The following is a 22,705-nucleotide window of genomic DNA, read 5'->3' as shown; positions in this document are numbered from 1 at the left end:
CACTTGATCTTAGCCAAAAGGCTGAGAAGTGGTTGATCAGTTATATTCTTTTTGGAATGAGAGGTTTAATAAATCTCTCCCTCTACCATATCCAGTTATCATTTAATACCATTTAGATTTGAAAATCTGCTTTCTGCAATTTTCTTCCTCATATTATTTCCATTTTTTTTGTTTAGATTAGCTTTGGTTCTTCTGAACCTATGCTGAGTGACAGTGGTCAGTCTCCTTATCTATCAGATGGCAACAAAGGACACATCTCTGGCTCTTGGCATGCACTCCTTGATGCTTCATTTCAGCTGGACCTGGGTGGGACTGATTACTGCAGAAGGTCAAAAAGGTCTTCAGTTTCTCTCCAACTTGAGAAGAGAGATGAACAAGAAAAAAGTCTGTGTAGCACTTATTAAAATGATATCAAAAGATATTAGGATATGTTTGTCAAGTACAGGGTCTTATCATCTATAGACCAGAGACACATCCCTAGGAAATGTTGTTATTTATTTTGTACAGATAGTACAATAGATATCAAGTCTCTTACATGGAAATATACCTTGGAGAATCTGGGTTACAAACTCAGAGTAACAGGCTACAATCAGTGGAAATAGTTTTATACTTGACTCATTCCAAGAAACTCTCATTTTTACAAACCAACATGAGGAAATTTCTGGTTTTAAGAATTTTATACATTCAGCTAATCCTTCCAAATACATAGAAGATATTTAACTCATTGTATACTGGATGAAGTATTCAGATTGTTCATTCCCCCATTTTGATTATAGGTTGAAGAACTGTCCAGCCAGTGCCTCTTTGGCACTGTTGCCTGTGAATGTTATTGACACAAGAATGACTGATGGGAGTTACAATATATACAATGCTGTGTGTATGGTGGCCCACACCCTCCATGAGATGCTTCTACAAGCTAAAATACAATCGGTGAGAAATTGAAAAACGATGTTGTTTTCCCCATGGCCAGGTAATGTCTCTTCCACTTTTATCAAGGTGCCATACATGAGGACTTCCACAGAGGTTCAAAATAAATCATTTCATATCCTTATACCAAAGATGTAATTGACATTTTCATTGTTGTGAAGACAGAATTTGACCTGTGTAGTAACGTCCCTCTAGATAAAGAAACTATTCACAAGGAAGAAATTATATATGAATGGAGGTGAATGATGCGTGTTTCGAATGATGTAAATATCTGTCCACCTAATGTTTTCTTTTTATCTTGTTAAATTATTTTATTGGTACATTTTAGGTATACAACACAATTACATTTCTCACTGGGAATTGTACCTTTACATAATGCATCTTGGTTCTTATTTTTCCCCCATTCCTAGCCCTCCCTTCACGCCCTCCACCCTTCCCTATTTACAAAGACTTTATTTCCATTTTTTTAATTTCTCAGCATTTTTCCTTTCCCTTCCTTCTTTCCCCTGACCCTCCCCCTCCCCCTCCCCGTTTGGACCTTTTCTTCCTATTTTGCATTATCAATTATTCATTCTAATCATTGGTACATTTTAGGTATCCAATATAATGACATTCATCATTGGAAATTTGCACCTTTACATAATCTCTCTTGGATCTTATTTTTCACCCTTGCCCAGCCCTCCCTTCAACCCCTCCATTCCTCCCTATTTACAAAGATTTTATTCCTATTTTTCCATTTTCTCATATTAATCCCATTCCCTTCTTTCCTTTCCCCTATGCCTCTCACTTCCCCTTCCCCTTTGCCTCTTTTCTTCCTATTTCACATTACCTATTATACATTTTAGTCCTTATTTACACTTTCACTTTCTCACACCAGAGAAACTATTTGGTATTTAACATGTGTGTCCTATTTGTTTCACTTAAGAGTATCACCTCAATGTGCAACCATTTAGCTCTAAATGTCTCTAATTTCTCATTTTTTATGGCTGAGTAGTACTCCATTTTATAAAAAAAACCCCACATTTTCTTGATCCAGTCTCCAGTTGATGGATATTTGGGCTGTTTCCAAGTTTTACTTATCACAAACTGTGCTGCTATGAACATGGGCATACATATGTCACTGTGGTATGATTCTTTTAATTCTTTGAGGAAAATCCCCAGCACTGGAATAGCAGGGTCAAATGGGATTTACAGTCCTAGTTCTTTGAGGCATCTCCATACTGATTTCCACAGTGGTTGCACCAGTCTACACTCCCACCAGCAGTGGAGCAGGGTTCCTCTTTCCCCACAGCCCCGCCAGCATTTGTTATTGGTTGATTTCATGATAGCAGCCATTCTTTCTGGAGTGAGGTGGAATCTCAGCATTGTTTTCATTTGCATCTCTCAAATGACCAGTGATGTTGAACATTTTTTCATGTATTTATTTGCTATTTCTACTTCTTTGTCTGAGAAATGTCTGTTCATTTCAGATGCCCATTTTTGGATTGGGTCTTTAAATTTGGGAGGTCTGATCTTTTTAAGTTCTTTATAGATTCTCCTGTTATCTGAGAAATTATTTCTGATTTCATTTTTTCCAGATCCCATGTTGTTGCCAGTTCAGTGGGTCCAGGTGGTTAAGTATCAGTGTTCCATCTCATTTCCCTTTGGAGTTGCTGTAGGTGATCTGGACGTCTGGTTTTGAGACTTATTTACGTGTTTTCTCATTTCAACTGGGGGGACGGAGGGGTGCTGTTGGCACCCGCGTGGATCACCTCCTCTGAGCTGGGAGAGGTGGGTCAGAGACCAGGAGCGGTGGTAGGGATGGTAGGAAGCCCTTTCCTCTGGGCCAGGAGTGGCGGGGCAGTAGACGGCCCAAAAGCCCTTTCCTCTGGGCTTGGGGCAGTGGGAGGGATGGTGGCCCAGAATCCCCTTCCTCTGCTCTGGGAACAGTGGGAGGAATGGTGGTCAAGTAGCCCTTTCCTCTGGACCTGGAGCAGTGGGACAGTGGCTCAGAAGCCCCTACCTCTGGGCTGGGAGCAGCAGGACCCAGTACCGTGGTCTGGTGGTCCAGTGTCCTCTCCGTCTTTGCAGTGTGAAAGCAGATGGCTGTACAGAGGGGCACGGTGTGTGTGTGTGTGTGTGTGTGTGTGTGTGTGTGTGTCCTACCTAATGTTTTAAATAGATAGATATCTAAGTTTTCTAATGGAGTTCTAAAAGTAAAACTTAAGATACTATGTATCTAAAACATGCTAAACAGTAAAATGTATATATTAGATAAATGATCTCATTTAATTCCACAAGCACTTTTAATACTATAACCTTTTATGGAGATCTTTATTGAAGGAACAAAAAGAGAGAAAATATGTTTGGAATGCTTTGGCTCCACAGGGGATTTCTGACTCCAATATACATTTTACTTACATGAGATTTTCTTGGAGAATTTTCTCTTGAAAAGCGACCCATCTTTAAGAAACTATGACATATTAGCTCTCTGTGGGGTCATGCGCATGCTTGTGTTAGTACTGCATGATAAAGCATAGATCAAGGGCAATCAGAGTTTTCCTTAATTTAGGTTTTTCTGTTTTAACCTGGGCTCAACTCATTATAGTGTGATTTATTTTTCTTATTTGCACCCCTTTCTTAAGAATATTCAATTTAACAATCTTGCTGAAGATCAAGTACATGTGGATGAGAATAAAAACGTGGATGTAGAGTATTACATTCTTAATTTTTGGAATTTTCCAGAAGGTCTTAGATAGAGGACAAAAGTAAGAAAAGTTTCCCTACATTATCTACATGGTCAACACTTGTATTTATCTGAAGGTATCATAGAGTGGGCTACAGGAATGACTCAGGTAAGTTGGTCCTAACAATGATGCATTTTATTACACTTTAAAAACAAAAGTCATTTTGTGAGTTTCTTACTCTTGCTTTATAAAGGCTACATATGTAAATTTAATAATTTGCTTTTACATTTTAGGAATTTATTTTGTTTACCAACTTTCTGATGAATGAAAAAGGAACATTTTTAAAATCATATTTTCTGAAAGTCATTATATTTTGCACTATTGAATAGATGATATTCAATCACAAGATTGGATTTGGGAATGTAAAAATTGAAGATGTTCACTCAATTTATAAAAGTGTATGGATAATACAAGAAGTTACTGACATAAATTTGATTTTCCTCAGACTCCCTGCTCTATATACAGTGAGAGCTATAATTCTGGATTTAGAAAAACCCCTCAGGAGGGAAAACCAGTGTGTTGTTTTAATTGCATCCCTTGCCCAGAGAATGAGATTTTCAGTCATTTAGAAAGTGCATGCCTGTGGACAAATTCCCATTCCTTTTTTATATAGTTCCATCCACCCTGGGAATGGGAAACATTTTGAAGTGTAGAGCGAATACAGCATTCTTTCTTATTCCAGGTACCAATTTAATCATAGTATTCAATATTATATTTACTGAAATAAATTCTATCTAATTTATAATACATTATTAGATTTCCTTTTCTAGAACTATTAGAATTATTATTTTCTTTAAAAAATAATATCCACACCTCCATTTTCTTATTTCAATATCAATCCTGGATTTTAACACTGAGTATTATTAAGTACCAACTCTTCATCTTTTTTGAAACTAGACTTGGTCAGATTGAGGACATGAATATTACACATCCTTACTTTCAGTTTCTAGTATTGTTCTTGACATAGTTCAGGCACCAGTGTTAGGTTTGGTTTAAGGAATAGTTCTGACTTTTATGTACTCCGTGCTTTCAGTACAGCATCATCTCAACAAGTAGGTTTGATGTTCTGCTCTTCTAGAATTCATAAGTAAACAGTACAGAAAAAATATAATATTATTTATGGAAGTCCCTGACATAAAACTACAGCAGTGATATACTTCTTTTGTAGGATATCATTCACTTGTCTACAAAACCAACAGCACTAGTCTTGCATGTTTTTAAAGGAATAAAATAATAGTGAATATGACATATTGCCACTGTGCAATTTTCAAATATTTAATTAATAAGATTCAATGTTATTAAAACTCAAAATGTAGAGATTTGGTTGGGATAGGCAAAAGAAAAGTACAGAAAATTAATATTGAAGATTTTCATATACAATAATTATTATTTTGGAAATAGTTGGATTTATGATACAAAATCCTGACACATTATGACCCCTTTTCTGTAAATATTCTAGTGTGTGTTGTGGCAGATGCATGACTCTATTTTACAGCATAATCACCAAGGTTTCTCTTCTGTCTTGAAATTATTGACAATGAATATGCAGTGTTCCATACAGTTGAATTTGGTATGCATTCTTCCTGTAGACTGGATTGATTGTACTTTACTGTATATGTTCTGTGTTTACACATAGAAAAATGTACCCAGCAAAAGCAGTTCCTTTGATGGCTTAATAAATAACTTTTCTTAATCCAGGAGATATAGAAAAGATAAAAGAAAACTCCAACTTTAAAAATATTACTTATCAGGCCAGGGATTTAGCTCAGTGGTTCTGGCACCTGCCTCGCAAACACAAGGTCCCGAGTTCAATCCCCGGTACAAAAAAAAAATTACTTATCAAATATCTTGCATTGTTAAAGATATATATATATATATATGTATAATTTTATGAAAATACACTCATATTCATCAAAAACTATAAAAATGGAAAATTAAAGAAAAAAGATATAATATGAGAGAAGACTAAAGTTGATTCTAGTGAAAAATTAAATAACCCTAAAGATTCATCAAATAGGAAGAGAAACATCACAAATCCATAAAATATCAACTACGAAAATGGAGTCAATTTCACAGATACAGAGAAAAATTCTACAAAAATATAATATAAATATTTTCACACTAATCTATTTGAAAATGTAATACAACTCACATATTTAAAGAAAAACTGTTGACATAACTTTCCAAAGAAAAAATATAAGATCTTCCCATGGGGTCATGTATATTACCAAGTTGATTCCTAATTTTTTTCTACAATTATTATTTTTTTCTTTTAAATTCTTTTATTGATTGAGGTAATAAATATTGCTATTGTTGAACATTAGAAGCATTTACTAGCACATCACATCAATTTACTTAATAAAATTGGAAAAATGAAACTTTGGAAAATTCAGTTTATTTTATAAAACAGCCTACACTTTGCTAACCATACCTCATAATGAAATTTTTAAAAACAAACTTTATAGGCCATTTTCCATTTTTTACTTAACTCATCTTTCATACTCCAAATTGAGAGATAGTTTTAGGAAGGCTTTATCATGACCATACTTAATGTACATACTTAATGTACATACATAATGTACACACTTAATGTACATACATAATGTACACATTTAGTGTGCATACTTGTCCCAAAAATATGTAGAATAGAAAACAATCTCAAAAACTAAGAAAAAATCCTAAAATTAAACATCTTTCAATGATTTTTTTAAAGAAAAAATGGTCTAGAAAGCATTAGCAAAATGAGAGTGGGATGAAAGTGTCTTAATTTCATACAGTATATTTATACAATACTAAAGGAATTATCACATAATTTGGTTTAATATTGAAATCAAGAAAAAATAAGCATGATCCACATCATCACTTCTACCTGAAATTATGCTGGAGATCTGGACCTATGCCATATTGTCATAAAATACATAAAATAAATATTTAATGGAAAGAAACAAATATGATGTATTACTTTATGATTATATTAAGGTATAAGGGTAAGAAACATGTAAATTAACATTAATAATTGAATTTAGTGTTGACCAAATATAAGGTTTATACATATATAATATATTTGAATCTTATTCATGTCATTTCAAACGAAAATTTAAAAGATGAGATTTATTACATCTTAAATTTAGAAATATTCATCTATAAATTCTGTGAAGGTTTTTGAATGATTCAACCAATAAGAATTCAGACCAATAGAATGAAATTTTGTGGATGTAAAAGTCTATTTATGGCTGGTGACTCAATAAGGAAAAGAGTTTTATATGTACCATTCAATGTGTCTATTGATTCAATCCAATTGTAATCAAAATACCAATATAATTGTAAAAATTGTGATTGTAGAAAATGGAGGAATTCATTAAGCTAGACCTGTAGCACTATTGTTCATACTTGCTTCTCCAGACTTAATGAACAGTGTGGTGGTGAATCCTCAGTACATTATTTTTCCTTCAGTGAATGCCCAGGCCATTTTTTTACAGTGATTTATTTTGGGAAGGGAAGTCGTTTTTTTCTTCTTTTTTAAAATTAATTTTGTTGTTACATTTTTAGGTATACAATACATTTGCATTCATCATTGGAAATTTGCAACTTTACATAATCTCTCTTGTCCTTATTTTTCCCCATTGCCCTGCCCTCCCTTCAACCCCTCCAACCCTATTTACAAAGACTTTGTTTCTATTTTTTCATTTTCTCATACTGATTGCACTCCCCTCTTTCCTTTCCCCTACTCCTCCCACTTTCCCTTCCCCTTTGCCCCTTTTCTTCCAATTTCACATTTTCATCCTTATTTACACTTTCAGTTTCTCACACTAGAGAAACTTCAGTATTTACACATGTGTGTCCTATTTATTTCACTGAAGAGTATCGCCTCAATGCACATCCATTTAGCAATAAATGTCTCTAATTTCTAATTTTTTATGGCTGAGTAGTACTCCATTTTATTTTTTAAAAACCCCACATTTTCTTTATCCAGTCTTCAAATGATGGGCAATTAGGCTGCTTCCAAGTTTTGGCTATTACAAATTGTGCTGCTATGAACATGGGTGCACATATATCGTTGTGGTATGATTCTTTTAATTCTTTGGGGAAGATACCCAGCAGGGGAATAGCTGGGTCAAATGGGACCTCAAGTCCTAGTTCTTTGAGGCATCTCCATACAGATTTCCACAGCAGTTGAAGCAGCCTGGACTCCCACCAACAAAGGTGAAGGGTTCCTTTCTGCCAACACCCCCAACAGCATTTGTTATTGGTTGATTTCATGATAGTAGCCATTCTTTCTGGGGTGAGGTGGGATCCCAGTGTTGTTTACATTTGCATCTCTAGAATGACCAATGATGTTGAACATTTTTTCATGTGTTTATTGGCTATTTCTACTTGTTTGTCTGAGAAATGTCTGTTCATTTCAGATGGCCATTTTCAGATTGGGTCCATAAATTTGGGAAGTCTGATCTTTTTAAGTTCTTTAGAGATTAACAGAGATAGTTGATTAACAGAGTCAAGAACAAAAACTGTATGATCATCTCGATAGACGCAGAAAAAGCATTTGACAAAATCCAACACCCATTCATGATAAAAATGCTACAGAAAATTGGAAGAGAAGATCTCTATCTCAACCTGATTTAGGCTATCTATGAAAAACCAACAGCCAACATTATGCTAAATGGTAAAAAACTGAAAACTTTCACGCTAAAATCAGGAACAAGACAAGGATGCCCACTATCACCACTCCTGTTCAATATAGTTCTGGAAACATTAGCCACAGCAATTACAAAAGAGAAAGAAAGAAAAAAAGTAAAGATAGGAAAGGAAGAAGTGAAACTGTCATTATTTGCTGATGATATCTTTACATAGAAGACTCAAAAATTTCTACCAAAAGACTTCTAGACTTAATTGACAGATTCAGTAGAGTAGCTGGATATAAGGTCAACACTCAAAAAACAATAGCCTTCTTAACCACAAATAGTAGACTCACTGGGAGAGAAATTAGGGAAACAATTCATTTAATAATCACATTCAAAAAAATGAAATATCTAGGAATAAATCTAACAAAGGAAGCAAAAGACCTCTACACTGAAAACTACAGCACCCTGAACAAGGAGATCGAAGAGAATATAAGAAAATGGAAAGATATCCCTTGTTCCTGGGTAGGAAGAACCAATATAGTGAAAATGGCCATACTTTCAAAACTACTATATAGATTTAATGCAATGCTGATTGAAATTCCAACAATATACTTCACAGAACTAGAGAAAACAATTCAAAAATTCATTTGGAACCAGAAGAGACCTAGAGTAGCAAAAACAATTCTGGGCAACAGAGACATGGCTGGGGGTATCACAATCCCCAACTTGAAGCTATACTACAAAGCTACTGTGATAAAAATAGCATGGCACTGGCAAAGAAACGGACCTGAGGATCAGTGGGATAGATTAGAAGACACAGAAACAACTTCAGACATACTCAGCCACCTCAGAAATATTGACAGGCAAATGGGATAAAGGAAATACAAATCCACTTACCAAAATAGTTTAATCAGCATATTTAAGACACATTAATTCTCAAAGAGGAAACAACATATTGAAATATATTAGGCAATTCTGAAATATAGCAATCTGCAGACGAAAGTTACCCTACATATCATTTACTAAAAGTTATTGAGAAGGACATGTGGAACAGAAGATAAAAGCACATAATATATTCAAGCTTATGCAAAAATGTAAGGATTAATTTCAGAATTTACAAAACATGTAATTTTCCGAATAAAATTCAAAGTAAAAGGTAGTTGTTACAGGTTTTGGTAATATTAAGACTATGATAGAAAAAAGTAAGAGGCAGTTGCTTATTGAACTAAACCACATATTTTAATCTAATAACTAACTCAAAAAATGTTAAAGAATTTCCCAAGAGACACTATATATTTTTAGGAAGAACATTTTTTTTTAACTAATAAGCTTTCTTCTTCCCAGAGTGTGTTTTATCTCTGAACTCATACAAAGAATTTCTATCTGGTCTTAACAAAATAATGTAGCATTTTGGACCAAAGATGCAGCCCAGCAGCCCTGCACTGGAGGCCAAGATGGAGAAGACTTCCATGGCCACCATGACCTTCCCCTTGGTGCTGTGGTACACAGGGAGGAAGGTGACCCACACACTGCAGAACACCAGCATGCTGAAGGTCAGAAACTTGGCTTCATTGAAGGTGTCAGGCAGGTTCCTGGCCAGAAAAGCCACAGTGAAGCTCACCAGAGCCAGGGAGCCCAGGTATCCCAGGACACAGTAGAAGGCAGTGAGTGAGCCCTTGTTGCACACGATGATGATGTGGCCATGTTCAGCATGTGCATCTGTTTCAATGTAGGGTGGATTTGTTCCCATCCAGACTCCACAGAGAGTGAGTTGGATGAGGGAGCAGATGGGGATGATGTAGTTAGGTGCCCTTGATACCAGCAACTGCCTCATCCTTCTGCCTGGAGCAGTAACCTTAAAGGCCAGCACCACAGTGACAGTTTTGGCCAAGATGGTGGAAATAGCCACAGTGAACACAACTCCAAATGTGGTCTGCTGGAGGATGCAGGTGGCTGTGTTGGGCCGGCCAATGAAGAGTAAGGAGCAGAGAAAACAGAAGATGAGGGAGATGAGGAGGGTGTAACTGAGAGCCCGGTTATTGGCCTTGACAATGGGAGTGTCTTGATGCTTCACAAAGAGCCCAAGAGCAGCAGCTGTGAGGATGGTGAGACTCAGGGCAGTGCCAGCCAGTATCTTCCCCATGGGGTCTCCATGACCCAGAAAAGTCTCAGACTTTTGGAGGCAGTGGTTTTGCTGAGGGTTGGCATACTGATCATCAGAACACTTAACACACTGCTCCATACCTATGGAGAATGTGAAATTGTAATTGGTTGAAGGGAACAATGGAGGGGGTGGAGGAAAGGATGGAAGGGACAGGAACAAAATGAAAACACAGCTTTTGCAAATGAGAAAAAAGAGGTAGAAGGGAGGGTAGGATAATGGTAAAAATAAGGATGAAGATGTATCATGTAGCAGTACAAGTTGCTTATGATGAATGTGATAATTATGTATAACTAAAATGTACCAGTAAATTTAATTTATACAACAAATTCATATGACTCCTTGAGCCAAATTATCCTTTTTTGTTTCTGTCTCTTCTTTGTTTTTCATTTAATGGTTTTCTTCCATAATGTAGGCCTGATTATTGAATTCAGATTTGTACTGACCTTCATCCCCAACCCTTTTAAAAATTTTATAAATTTTGAAACACGGCCTTATTAAGTTGCCACATTATTAAGTTGCAACTCAAATTTGTGATCCTTTTGCCTCAGCCTCCCAGACTGCAGGGCTTTCAGGTCTGCATGAGCATGCCCAGCTTTCCATTTGAATTTTCCTAACACCAAGCAAAATGATTTTTATATCTACAGTATGTCCCAATTCACACTGCCCTGTTCTGTATAGTTGTATATTTTCACAAGGCAATAAAAATATCTGTCTACCTATGGCAAAACTCTGCAAGTCATGCTTTATAGATTCATTCAATGAACAACCACTTGATAAACTGAAATAATTTACTAAATTCTAGGGATCCACTTGATAAACCCAAATAATTTACTAAGTTCTAGGGATATGATGAATATTACATACTGTCCATTAGGATATGCTCTCCCACCCCACCCCATAAAAGGTTGTAGCTTTCATGAAAATATGTATTGGAACTTGTATGGCAATTCGATTGAATCTGTAGAACCAATTGTAAAATACTAACATCTTCCCATTGGTGACCATTTCCATCCATGAACATGCTCATTTCAATTACTTCAATTTTATTGTTAGAAATTTTTTGTATACTTAAATGTGGTATTTTTTGGAATGCTTATTAGTTTGATCTCTATATGTTTAATACTTTATACTTGATTAAGGGTTAATTAGTACACTATCATAATGAATAGATAATGACTGAGCTGTAGAAATAGATTATTTTCAGCTTAATTTATATTCCATCACCAATAAATTCAATTGTTAATTTATGTAGGATTTATCCTTCCACACTAACATCATAGGGAAATTATCTCAGATATATTCTTTCCCAGTGCATAATTTCTTTTATGTGTGTTTCTGAGTGTATTGTATCAGCAGGGACATGTATAATATCTGGTAGAAGGGATCACAAAGAAAATTCTACTTTGATTTTTGCTTTCAAAATTTAACCACAAAGTGCATAGTATAATTTAGGATTATATAGATGCCATTCGTGGAATGTAAAGTTTCTTTCTAGTCTTAATTTATTAAATGTTGTTTTCCTTTATTTGTAAATCATGGAAAGGATTTCAAATTTAGTATATTTTTCTTCATCAATTGATGTTATTTCTCTTTTCACAGAAGTAATGAACTAAATTATATTTCATAAACTGAATTTGATCATGGATTTCCTCCTTAGAACATAAATCTCAACTTGGAATAGAATATGTCAATTCAGTTCCTCAAGGAGAAACTAAAGTTCGCTTGTAAACTTAGCTTCTTGTAATGACATTAGAGCTGTGGATAATATAATGTAGCTTTTCTCTCTCTTTTTTAAAATATCAATTTGTACATGTTTGTAATACATAATGAATACATTTGCTGTACAGAACTGCTATGTGTACAGAACAATCTTAATTTTCCCCTCCCCCTCCCTTTTTATCATCCCAGCATCTAATTCATTTATCTTATATATCCTAATACAGTTAATTATTATATATACAGATTGACAACCAGACTAATAGGCAAAAAAACACAAAACCATAAGATAATTATACTAAATCAAGGAACACTTTCTATACAGTGTCCATTCTGAAGTGCAATACCTTTATTTCTCTCTTCTTTCCTCATCATTGTCTTTTCTTTAATTTTTTTATATATTGAATTTTTCATATAAGAGAAACTATGCAATCTTTAGGCTCCTGTGTAGATTTACTTCACTTAACAGTATGGCCTCAAGGTGCATCCATTTTCTTACAAATGACACCAGCTTATCCATCTTTAAGGCAGCATAGTACTCCATTATGTATCAATACCACACTTTATTAAGTTTTTTTTTTTCTTTTGTACCGGGAATCTAACTCAGGACCTTGTGCTTGCAAGGCAGGCTGCAGAGCCATTGAACTAAATCCCCGGCCCAAGCTTTCCTCTTAACATAAATTCTTTTCTCACCTTTCACTTTCTCCGAAGGAGTTTACATTAGCATTAGAATGCTGTTACATGCTTTGATAGGTTACACCATCATATATATATATATATATATATATATATATATATATAAATTAGTCAGCATTCTGTTGAGATACCTGCCTGACTATGTCCATTGTGCACTGGCACATTGTTTCACTTTTGAATCTTCATAGAATTTATTTTATGATATTTGGCTGGTCCCTATTAATTTTATGTGACATTGGGCTTCAATGTGGTATTTTTCTACATGCACATAATATATTTTGCTCCTGCCTTATCCTCCCTTACACCCCCTCCCACTTATTCCCTTCCCCTTCTCCAATAATAGTCTCCCTTCCACTTTTATGTCCCCTGTTTTGATTCCACATATTGCAGAGAACATGCAGTAATTCTCTTCATGAGTCTGGCTTATTTCACTCTATATGAGGATCTCTAGTTTCTTTCTTTTTCTGAAAATGTCATAATTGCATTTTTCCTTATGACTGAACACTTCACTGTGCTTATATACTGCATTTCTTTATCAACCTGCTAATGGCAACCTTGGCTGAATATTGGCTACTATACATTGTGTACAATGAACATAGTCAGTCATGTATCTCAATAGAATGCTGAATAATTCCTTCATATATATATATATATATATATATATATATGCTGTGGATGGTATGACTGGGTATATATAGATATGGAATTTTTAATTTTAACATTTAATTCACAATGACATTAGAGCTGTGGATAATATAATGTAGCTTTTTTCTCTTTTTTAAAATATCAATTTGTACATGTTTGTAATACATAATGAATACATTTGCTGTACAGAACTGCTATGTGTACAGAACACATCTTAATTTTCCCCTCCCCCTCCCTTTTTATCATCCCAGCATCTAATTCATTTATTTATCTATGATTCATGATGATTGTTATTTCCCCTACTGATGAGCAACTTCTAGGACAACAGGGATGACATCCTAGGAACTGATGTCATACTGTACTCAATGCATATTGTACACCAAAGACATATCTCTGTCTCAAGGCAGACACAATCTCTCTGAGCACCTGCTCTCTATAAAATCTGTGCTAAGTCCTGATAAATAGGGATATTCTGGAGCTTCATCTCCAGTGTAATTAAAATGAGGTTTCAAATCATGTGAATAACTTGTTTAATAATGCTCTGTGCTAAGCTTTATGGTAAAGATAGAATTCAGAGACCGTGGGGTGGGAGAAGGGAGTCCTCATGAGTGCTTTCAGTAGGTCTAGAAAAATATATTGTAATAGTTGGGGTGAGTTTTGTGTACTTGTGATCAAGGCTGGTGAAAATTAGCAAGATTTTTCTCAAAATAATAAAATGAAAAGACATGGAGATACAGCTCAGGGTGAGGGCACCTCTGGGTTCTATCCTCATCAATGTCAAAAAGAAAAGAAAACATAAAAAGGGGAAAAATGAATCTATGAGTACATACAGTGCGAGGGACAGAGAATGCGTCTTTAAAGGGATAAAAGTACTGAGATGAATGAATAAATATCCACCTGACAGAAGAAAGAATTTTGTAATCTTTGTGCTCTGCAATATTTTTTTTTCCATTTCTATCATGGGTGGAGTAAATGCAAAAGGAACATGGAGAATTTGTCCCTAAGACAAGCTCTTACCAGTATCGTTCGCAATCTCATTCTCTGGGCAAGGGGTGCAATCAAAACAACAGGCAGGTTTTCCCTCCTGAGGGGATTTCCTGAATCCAGAACTGCAGCTCTCACTGCATACAGAGCGCGGAGTCTGGGAAAAAACATGTTGCTGAGTTTTTAGAATTTTACCACTCATTCAGAGCTTGAGAGAAAATCAATTTGTATGTATAAATAGATAATATTACATATATATGTGTAAATGTCATATTAAACAATATAAATTTATAAATATCTACAAAATATAGATAAACAAATATATTCCATACCAATTCATGTTATGGATAAAATACCATGATAAAATTGAAAATTGAGATTTTTAATTGGTATAGTTTCCCATTTAATAAGCAAAATTTGGGTAGAAAGTCTACAAACACTTTTTGGTTATTTGTTGGTAATGAAGTGCATTATGATTATGTCCAACATACCTCTATAATTCCCATGGCCCACTCGATCATTTCATCGGATAAAGACAATTGTTGGGCATGAGGAACATGTGGGGTAAATGTTCCCAATTTGGTCTTAAGTCTAAGACCTTCTGGAAAATTCCAAAAGTTGAGAATGTCATACTCTACATCCAGTTTCCTTTTGTCATCCAGAGTGACTTGGTCTCCAGCAGGATTGTTAAAGTGGATGTTTTTCAAAAAGGATTGGAACTAAAAAAAGACACATCATACTCTGGTGAACAGGGTTTCATGTGCGAAACAAAAATGAATTAGGGAATGCTCCTAATTATCTTTAATTTTAATTTCATAATGCAAAATTTACAGTGACGTTTAATAAAGTAATAAAGCAGAATGAATAAAATCTTAGAGTAACACAATATACTTTTTCTAAAAAGTCAATCTCAAGAGTAAAATTTATATTCACACTTATTTAAATAAATTTTTCATGAGTGAAGAAAAAATTAGTATTGGATATTTTAATTATTTTGTCTCTTGATGTTTCTAGAGCGTGTACTTGCAAAATGAAGTTGTCATTAACAAGAGACTGTATCATGAAATGAGAAATTTAAGATAATTTATCTAATATAGGGTTTAGCATAATTTAAATAAAAGAATTATGAATTTTTTGTTGTGCTTTAAGAAGTTCATGGAAAATACTGAGATTTTGTAATATATTATCTAGGTGGGCACTGAGATCCTTTAGACAAAAGCAATGATCTTGTCCCCTGTGGATATTTTCCATGTCAGGGCCTTCTTACTAAGTGACCATTTGTATACAGCTCAGGATTTGCCTCCTTAAAAATTAGCAGGTGTGGGGCCGTAGATATAGCTCAGCAGCACAGCATCTGCCTGGCAAGTGTGAGGACCTGAGTTTGATTCTCGGTAACAAAAATAATAACAAAAATAATGAGCTGGTGTACTTCTGGATAAACTGTTCTAAACTTCTTTGATGAACCACATGTGTAATAACAGATCACATTGCATGCCATTACAAGAAAGATGATTTACCTGCCAGGGGGCAAACACCATCACTTTGTTTCCCATTGGTGGCCACTGTGCTTGTTGAAGAAGCATCTCATGGAGGGCATGGGCCACAGCATACACAGCATTGTAGATATTGTGACTCTGGTCGGTCATGGCTGTGTCAAAACGATTCACAGGCAGCCATGCCAGAGAGGCATTAGGTGTACAGTCCTTCAGTGAACAGTCAGAGTTAGAGAATGAGCAGTAGAAATTATTGAACCAAAACATAGTGAGGTAAAAGTCTTCTGGGTATTTGGAAGGGTTGGCTTCTTGGACAAAAGTTTTGAAACCAGAAATGTTTTCACGGTGGTTTGAAAAAATGAGACTCCCATGGAATGAATTGAGAATGAAATTTTTCCCAGTCATGTCAGCATGCCACTGTGAGTTTGTGACCCAGACTTTGCCTGTTAATAAATATTGCACTATAATATAGTTTACATCATTTAGAATATCAGTGTCATAGTAAATGATGACCACATTGACTTGTGATGTTTCCTTGGTCATGATAACGTGTTCATTTGCACTTGCTATGTATGACACAAGAGGAGTTGGGACCATTTTCACAAAGGCTACACAGACTTTGTTCCTGTCCATCTCTCCTGTCACATCTGAGAGAAATTGAAGACCTTTCTGACCTTCCGTAATGACCAGTCCCACCCAGGTCCAGCTGAAATGAACCATCAAGGACACCATACCAAGGGCCAGAGATATGTCCTTGGGGGCTATCTGATAGACAGAAGGAAATTGTCCACTGTCTTTTAGCATAGGATCAAAAGAGCCAAATGTAACCTAAAAGGAAAGAAAATTGGAAGGAATATAAGGACGAGTGTTGACACTAAATAGAAGCTCATACCTGGAGAATACTAAGTAACAGCTGGAAGGGGTAGAAAGAGATACCTATTTATCAAGTCTTTCTAATTTTCTAACTTTGCAAAAGCTTTGCAGAAACTAACAGATCAGACATGAATTTTTAAGAAAAATTTTTGTTTTCTTCTCTCCCTGTTTTTTGTTCTAGAGGAGGAAATTGTAAGTAAGCCAAAATGACACACTTGTAAAGATGCATTTTCACCAGGATCCTTCTTTCACCCTGATTAAGCACTCAATAATGTCACCAATAAAAACATAGTTTCATTTTTCCCCCTCTCACTCACCTGTGGAAACTTGTAGAGCTCCAGCAGGGTTCCAATTTGAGCAGAAGTTGCCCATAATGTTCCTGTTAGCACTGCTATGGACTTGCTCTCTTTTCTACAGGAGTAATTAGGGATCTCACTCTGTCCTGTGAGCAAAGTGAGAGAACTCTCCAGCATCCTCCAGTGACTGTAAAGGAAATTATGGTACTCGTATCCCAGAGATATATTGGGTAAAACATGAGGATCCTTATTGATCTCTTCTATGGCAAATAGGAAAGCTAGAACATTCTGGTAGCTGTTGGGGATATTCCTGCATAGAAAGCATACAGCTCAGCATGGTAAAGACTTAATCTATGGTTATATTGCAATCCAGGTCAATAGTATTTATTTATAATAAATGAAATTGAGTTACTGAAACATTTTCCTCATCAAAGTTATGCATTTATTTATTTATGAATGTTCTTGTTCTCCCCCATATTCATGCTATATAAACCAAGGCATAACCAAAACGTATTAGTGGTTTTGTTTTGGAAATACAATTAGGATTAGATAAGAATTTGAGGTGAATTTCTAAAGACTAAAATCAGTGCCTCACAATTCCATCATTGCCCTGCTATTTGAGTGCACAGTGCCCAGGGTATCACTGATAAACTGGAAGACAGATGCTTTTTCATTTTCTGAGCCACAACTGATAAATATTGAGAATAATTGTTTTAAACATTCAGTTGGGGGTATGTTTTTATACAGCAGGCAGAATTCATGCAATATCCTAGCTAAGATTAAACAACAAGGAAATTAATTGTATCTTTGGAATAACTAGTCCCCATGAAGCCTTAAATTTTATAATTAAACAACACACAAGTAAACTCTTCATATGATAACAATTATACCGAAGAAAGTGGAAACATTAACAAAGAGAGAAAATAATGTTAAATTAAACATCTGTGACACATCAAGAAAAACATCTGTGGATGATTATGACCCAGAAAAAGGCTGAAATTGAGTTGCCTAAACGTCTGCCACATCAAAATTGTACATTGCAATTCTGAGCAACAAGATCAAGGCAGGGGGCATCACAATCCCAGACATAAGTTATACTACAGCGATACGGTGATAAAAATAGCATGGTATTGGAAAAAACAGACTTATAGATCAAGGAATGAGATAGAAAATGCAGAAACAACTCCAGGCACACTCAACTATATTATCTTTGACCAGGAGTAAATCCCTTCTCTGCCTGAAAGACAGCTCCTTTTATAAATGGTTCTGGGAAACCTGACTATATACAAATATCTCTCACCATGTACTACAGTGTAATGAAATGGATCAAAGATCTCAACATTAGAAGAGAAACAGTCTCCTGGAAGACAAAAATAGGTAAAACACCTGAAGACATAGGTGGGGTCAAAGTTTTTCTGAGCAAAGCCCCAGTTGCACGAGAAATATTACCTATAAGCAACCAATGGATCCAATAAAATTTAAAAGGTCTGCACAGCAAAATAAACCAGCAACAGAGTGACCAGACAACCTACAGAATAGGAAAATTTTTTGCCAGCTACTCCTCAATGCACTAATATAGAGACTACATAAAGAACTTCAAAAATAAACACCCCAATTTAAAAGACCTAATCACAAATGGTAATTGAAATGATTAGACACTTCTCAGATGAAAAATATAAGCAGCCAATAAATACATGAAAAAATGTTGAATATCACTGGTTGCTGGAGAAATGCAAATTGAAACTACACTGAAATTCCATCATGACCTAGAAAAAAATGGCTACCATCAAGAAAGCAAATAATAACACACTCTGGCAAGCCTGTCTGGAAAAAGGAACCATACTTCATTGTTGGTGGGAGTGTAAACTGGTATAACCACTATGGAAATAAGTATGGAGATTCCTCAAAAAACTAAAAGTAGAAATTCCATTTGACTGAGCTACTCCCCTTCTTGGTTTCTTCCCAAAAGAGGTGAAGACATCTTATACCCATGTTTTAGTTACATAATTCATAATTACTAAATCTTGGAAACATTATATGTGTCCATCAGCAGATGAATGGATAAAGGAAATGTATTCAAACACAATGGAGTAATACTCTGCTATAAAGAAAGATAAATGAGTCATTTGTAGGTGGAACTTGAGACCATGATATTAAGTGAAGTCATTTGGACACATGAGCTTAAATATCACATGGTTTCTCTTATGTAAAATATGTATTATATAAATAAAGTGTGAAATAAAAGGCAGATGAGAGAGAGAGAGAGAGAGAGAGAGAGAGAGAGATTTGGGGGGTAAAGCTTTGCAATCCAGCATGGACAATATATCTAAAAATATATGTTGTCCTTCCCTTTTTTCCTTTCCCTTACTCTTCCCACTTCCCTTTTGCCTTCAGAACTTTTCTTCCTATTTCACATTGTCTATTTTGCATTTTTATCCTTACTTACACTTTTAGTTTTTCATACCACTTGATTTAGTATAATTGTCTTATGTATTTCACTTTTTTGTCATATTAGTCTGGTTGTGAATTGGTATATATGTGAATTGGTTATATATATATATTAATTAACTATTTTTTATTGGTACATTTTAGGTATACAATGTTGTTACAGTCATCATTAGGAACCTTTACATAATGTATTTGTTCTTATTTTTCCCCATTCTTCTGCCCTTCTTGCAACCCCTCCATCCCTCCCTATTTGCAAGGACTATGTTTCCATTTTTTCCTTTTCTCATATTTTTCCTTTCCCTTCTTTCCTTTCCCCTTCTCCTCCCACTTTCTCTACCCCTTTAGACCTTTTCTTCCTATTTCATATTATCAATTATACATTTTGATCCTTATTTACACTTTTAGTTTCTCACACCAGAGAAATTATTCAGTATTTACACGTGTGTCCTATTTATTTCACTTAAGAGTATGGCCTTAATTGTACATATGATAATTAGCTTTATATGGACTTAAAAGATAAATGAGCAAATCTGATGTTGGTGAAATAAAAAAAGGTTGGGGGAATGGGGAAGAAGAAGGAACTGAGATGTGTCATGTGCGTGTATCAATTCCCCACAGTGAATGCAATCACTATAGACAGCAAACATGTATTAATAACATTAAAAATAAAAGAAATAAAACCTTTTTAATTTTGACTTAAAATATAAAATTTTAAAAATTACCCATGACTGAAGTTCAAAAATGAAAGTGAAATTAAACAATATTTAAACAGAATGTCCAGTATATACTGAGTGTGAATGGATTTACAGATGAGTTACTTCTAAAATGTTGGAATAGAAATTGGATGTGGTGGTGCATGCCTGTAATCCTAGCTTGGGATTGGGACTGAAGCAGGATGATTGCAAGTTCATGACCAGTGGGAAGAGTTTAATACTCAGCAAATGTGAGTCTCAAAATGAAAAAAATAATTAAAACAAGCTAGCGAACTACCTCAGCATGAAGGCCTAGGTTTCAATTCCCACCACTGAAAAACGTGTACTCTTATAGTAATTCTTTCAATAGAAAATGAATGTATGAAACACAATTAAAGCATGTTTATAGTGAAATTCAAATAAGCTTCTATAAATACTCAAAAATTTTTGAGCAAAGAATTATCCTAAGTAAGTCATTACAAAAATGAGTAGATTTTAAAAAATATCCTCACATTTCTTTTCTTTTCTTTTTTTTTTTGGTATCGGGGATCGAACTCAGGACCTTGCACTTGAAAGGCAGGCAGCAGAACCACTGAGCTAAATCCCTGGCGCAATCCTCACATTTCTGCAAGGAGTAAAACAATATACTTATTCAAATACAGAGAACAATCGATACCATCAGGCAACTGAGAGATATTTAATATTAATATTAGTATTTGAATGTAAAACAAAATCGCTGTCCACATTCATCCAAGTGGATCAGGACAAGAAGTGTTGAATATTTTAACCTCCTGATTTGATAACTGGACAATGTAAATATATATCCACACAAACCATTGCATCCCAGAAAAACATACAATTAGTATTTGATAACTAAAGAAGAAATTAAAGATAAAACAAAACAGAAAATCTTTTAATTCAAAACTTAGGCCTCACTTAAAGAAAATATCAGTGAGTCACATTGAGAGTAATTGGGAGGCAGGTGTAAAAGTTCCACCTCCTTTCAGGGAAGCACTACACAGAAAACTACTGTAACCTCTTCCTGTAGATCTTGTGTTAAGAAATTAGTATAAGCCTTCTGGTTGATGAGGTGTGATCTTCTTTGTGTATTGTGTGGGTGAAGCTTCTTTTGCATTGTATTCATGTGTATATTATTATATTGATTTTTTCTGGCTACTGAAAAATGAGACAGGGGCCGGGGATTTAGCTCAGTGGCTCCGGTGCCTGCAAGCACAACGTTCCGAGTTTGATTCCCCAGTACCGAAAAAAAAAAAAAGAAAAAGAGAGAGGGACAGATTAAGAGCTACACAGGTGGGCCCAAGGGAACTCAAAGCACAAGCTTCCAGTTATGTTCTCCAGTGGAGTCATGGATAAGGCTAACTTCTCCCATCAGCAGTGTGTGCTGTTATGCCTGGAGCACTGTCCTCCTGGAAAGCTTCCTCAAGCTCCATGTCCAGAAGGTTTTGTTGTGATGGTGGTGGTTGTGGTGGTAGTTGTGGCCTTTTGTGAGAGATTCGGTCATGTAGACCTTTGGACTAAACATCTGGCTGCCTTGAGTCTCTCCTGAGCTGACACTGAAATATTAAACCCTTAGCTTTTTGATGTTTTTTTCTTTTTTCTTGTTAGTATATTTTTTTGGATAAATATTCTGAAGAAGTTGGGTATCAAGAGCATTTTGAATAAAATAGGACCAGGGTAGTAATTCTGTGTTATTATCAGAATTAGTATCATTCTGGAGTTTCTAAGCCATAAAATAAATATTCAGTAAAATACCCGGAAGAAAAAGAATTGAATGGAGAAGCACACATATTTAAGATACGTATTTAATACATATTTAATAAGGAGTAAAATTGTTCACTTACAAATCCATGAAAATATCCAATAAACCAAGACCCCCACCAAAAAGTGTGTGAGCCTACCAAAATATAAATCTATAAGACTTGTCAAAATTTCAAATATAATTGGAAATTTAAATGATTTTGGTGAAAATATATATAGCAAAACAACAGTTAACGATTTTTTATCATACTCTTGTGAAATAGGAAGAAAATGTTCAAATGAGAAAAGGAACTTGTGAGGGGGGAGGGGGAAAGGAAAGAAGGGAAAAGAAAATACAAGGAAAAAATAGAAACACATTTTTGTAAATAAGGAGGGGAAGATGAATTGAAGGGAGTGGAGGGAAATGTTAAGAAAAGAAAAATAAAGATATATCATTTACAGGTACAAATTCCCCGTGATAAATGTGATCATTATGTATATCTAAAATGTACCAATAAAATTAATAAAAAATTTTATGATGCGAAGTTTAACAAAAACATAATGTTCTAATAAAGATCAAAGCATCAAAGAGAGTAATTCACACCAGTTAGCACCCAAAATTTCTGTGGAAGATGGCACTATAATTAAAAATAGAAAGAAGAGAG

General features: G+C 35.0%; 1 protein-coding gene across 1 annotated transcript in view; it reads right to left on the bottom strand.

Annotated features, from left to right (window-relative positions):
* Window positions 1-9,596: 9,596 nt before the first annotated feature.
* LOC101701536 (vomeronasal type-2 receptor 116-like) overlaps window positions 9,597-22,705 on the bottom strand; it is a 28,576-nt gene continuing 15,467 nt past the window's right edge. Inside the window, exons 3-7 of the mRNA XM_087204045.1 lie at window positions 17,164-17,452; window positions 15,998-16,801; window positions 14,972-15,199; window positions 14,514-14,637; window positions 9,597-10,519 (exon numbers count right to left, since the gene is read on the bottom strand). Of these exons, the coding sequence (XP_087060171.1) occupies window positions 9,597-10,519; window positions 14,514-14,637; window positions 14,972-15,199; window positions 15,998-16,801; window positions 17,164-17,452 (2,368 nt within the window). The remainder of the gene's footprint in view (window positions 10,520-14,513; window positions 14,638-14,971; window positions 15,200-15,997; window positions 16,802-17,163; window positions 17,453-22,705) is intronic.

Source organism: Heterocephalus glaber, unplaced genomic scaffold, assembly GCF_053883595.1.
Source record: "Heterocephalus glaber isolate CG9 unplaced genomic scaffold, H.glaber_assembly_v1.0 deba00001859, whole genome shotgun sequence".
Classification (NCBI taxonomy): Eukaryota; Metazoa; Chordata; class Mammalia; order Rodentia; family Bathyergidae; genus Heterocephalus; species Heterocephalus glaber.
The sequence above is the reverse complement of the archived record's forward strand: the minus strand, read 5'-3'. Positions and strand labels throughout refer to the sequence as shown.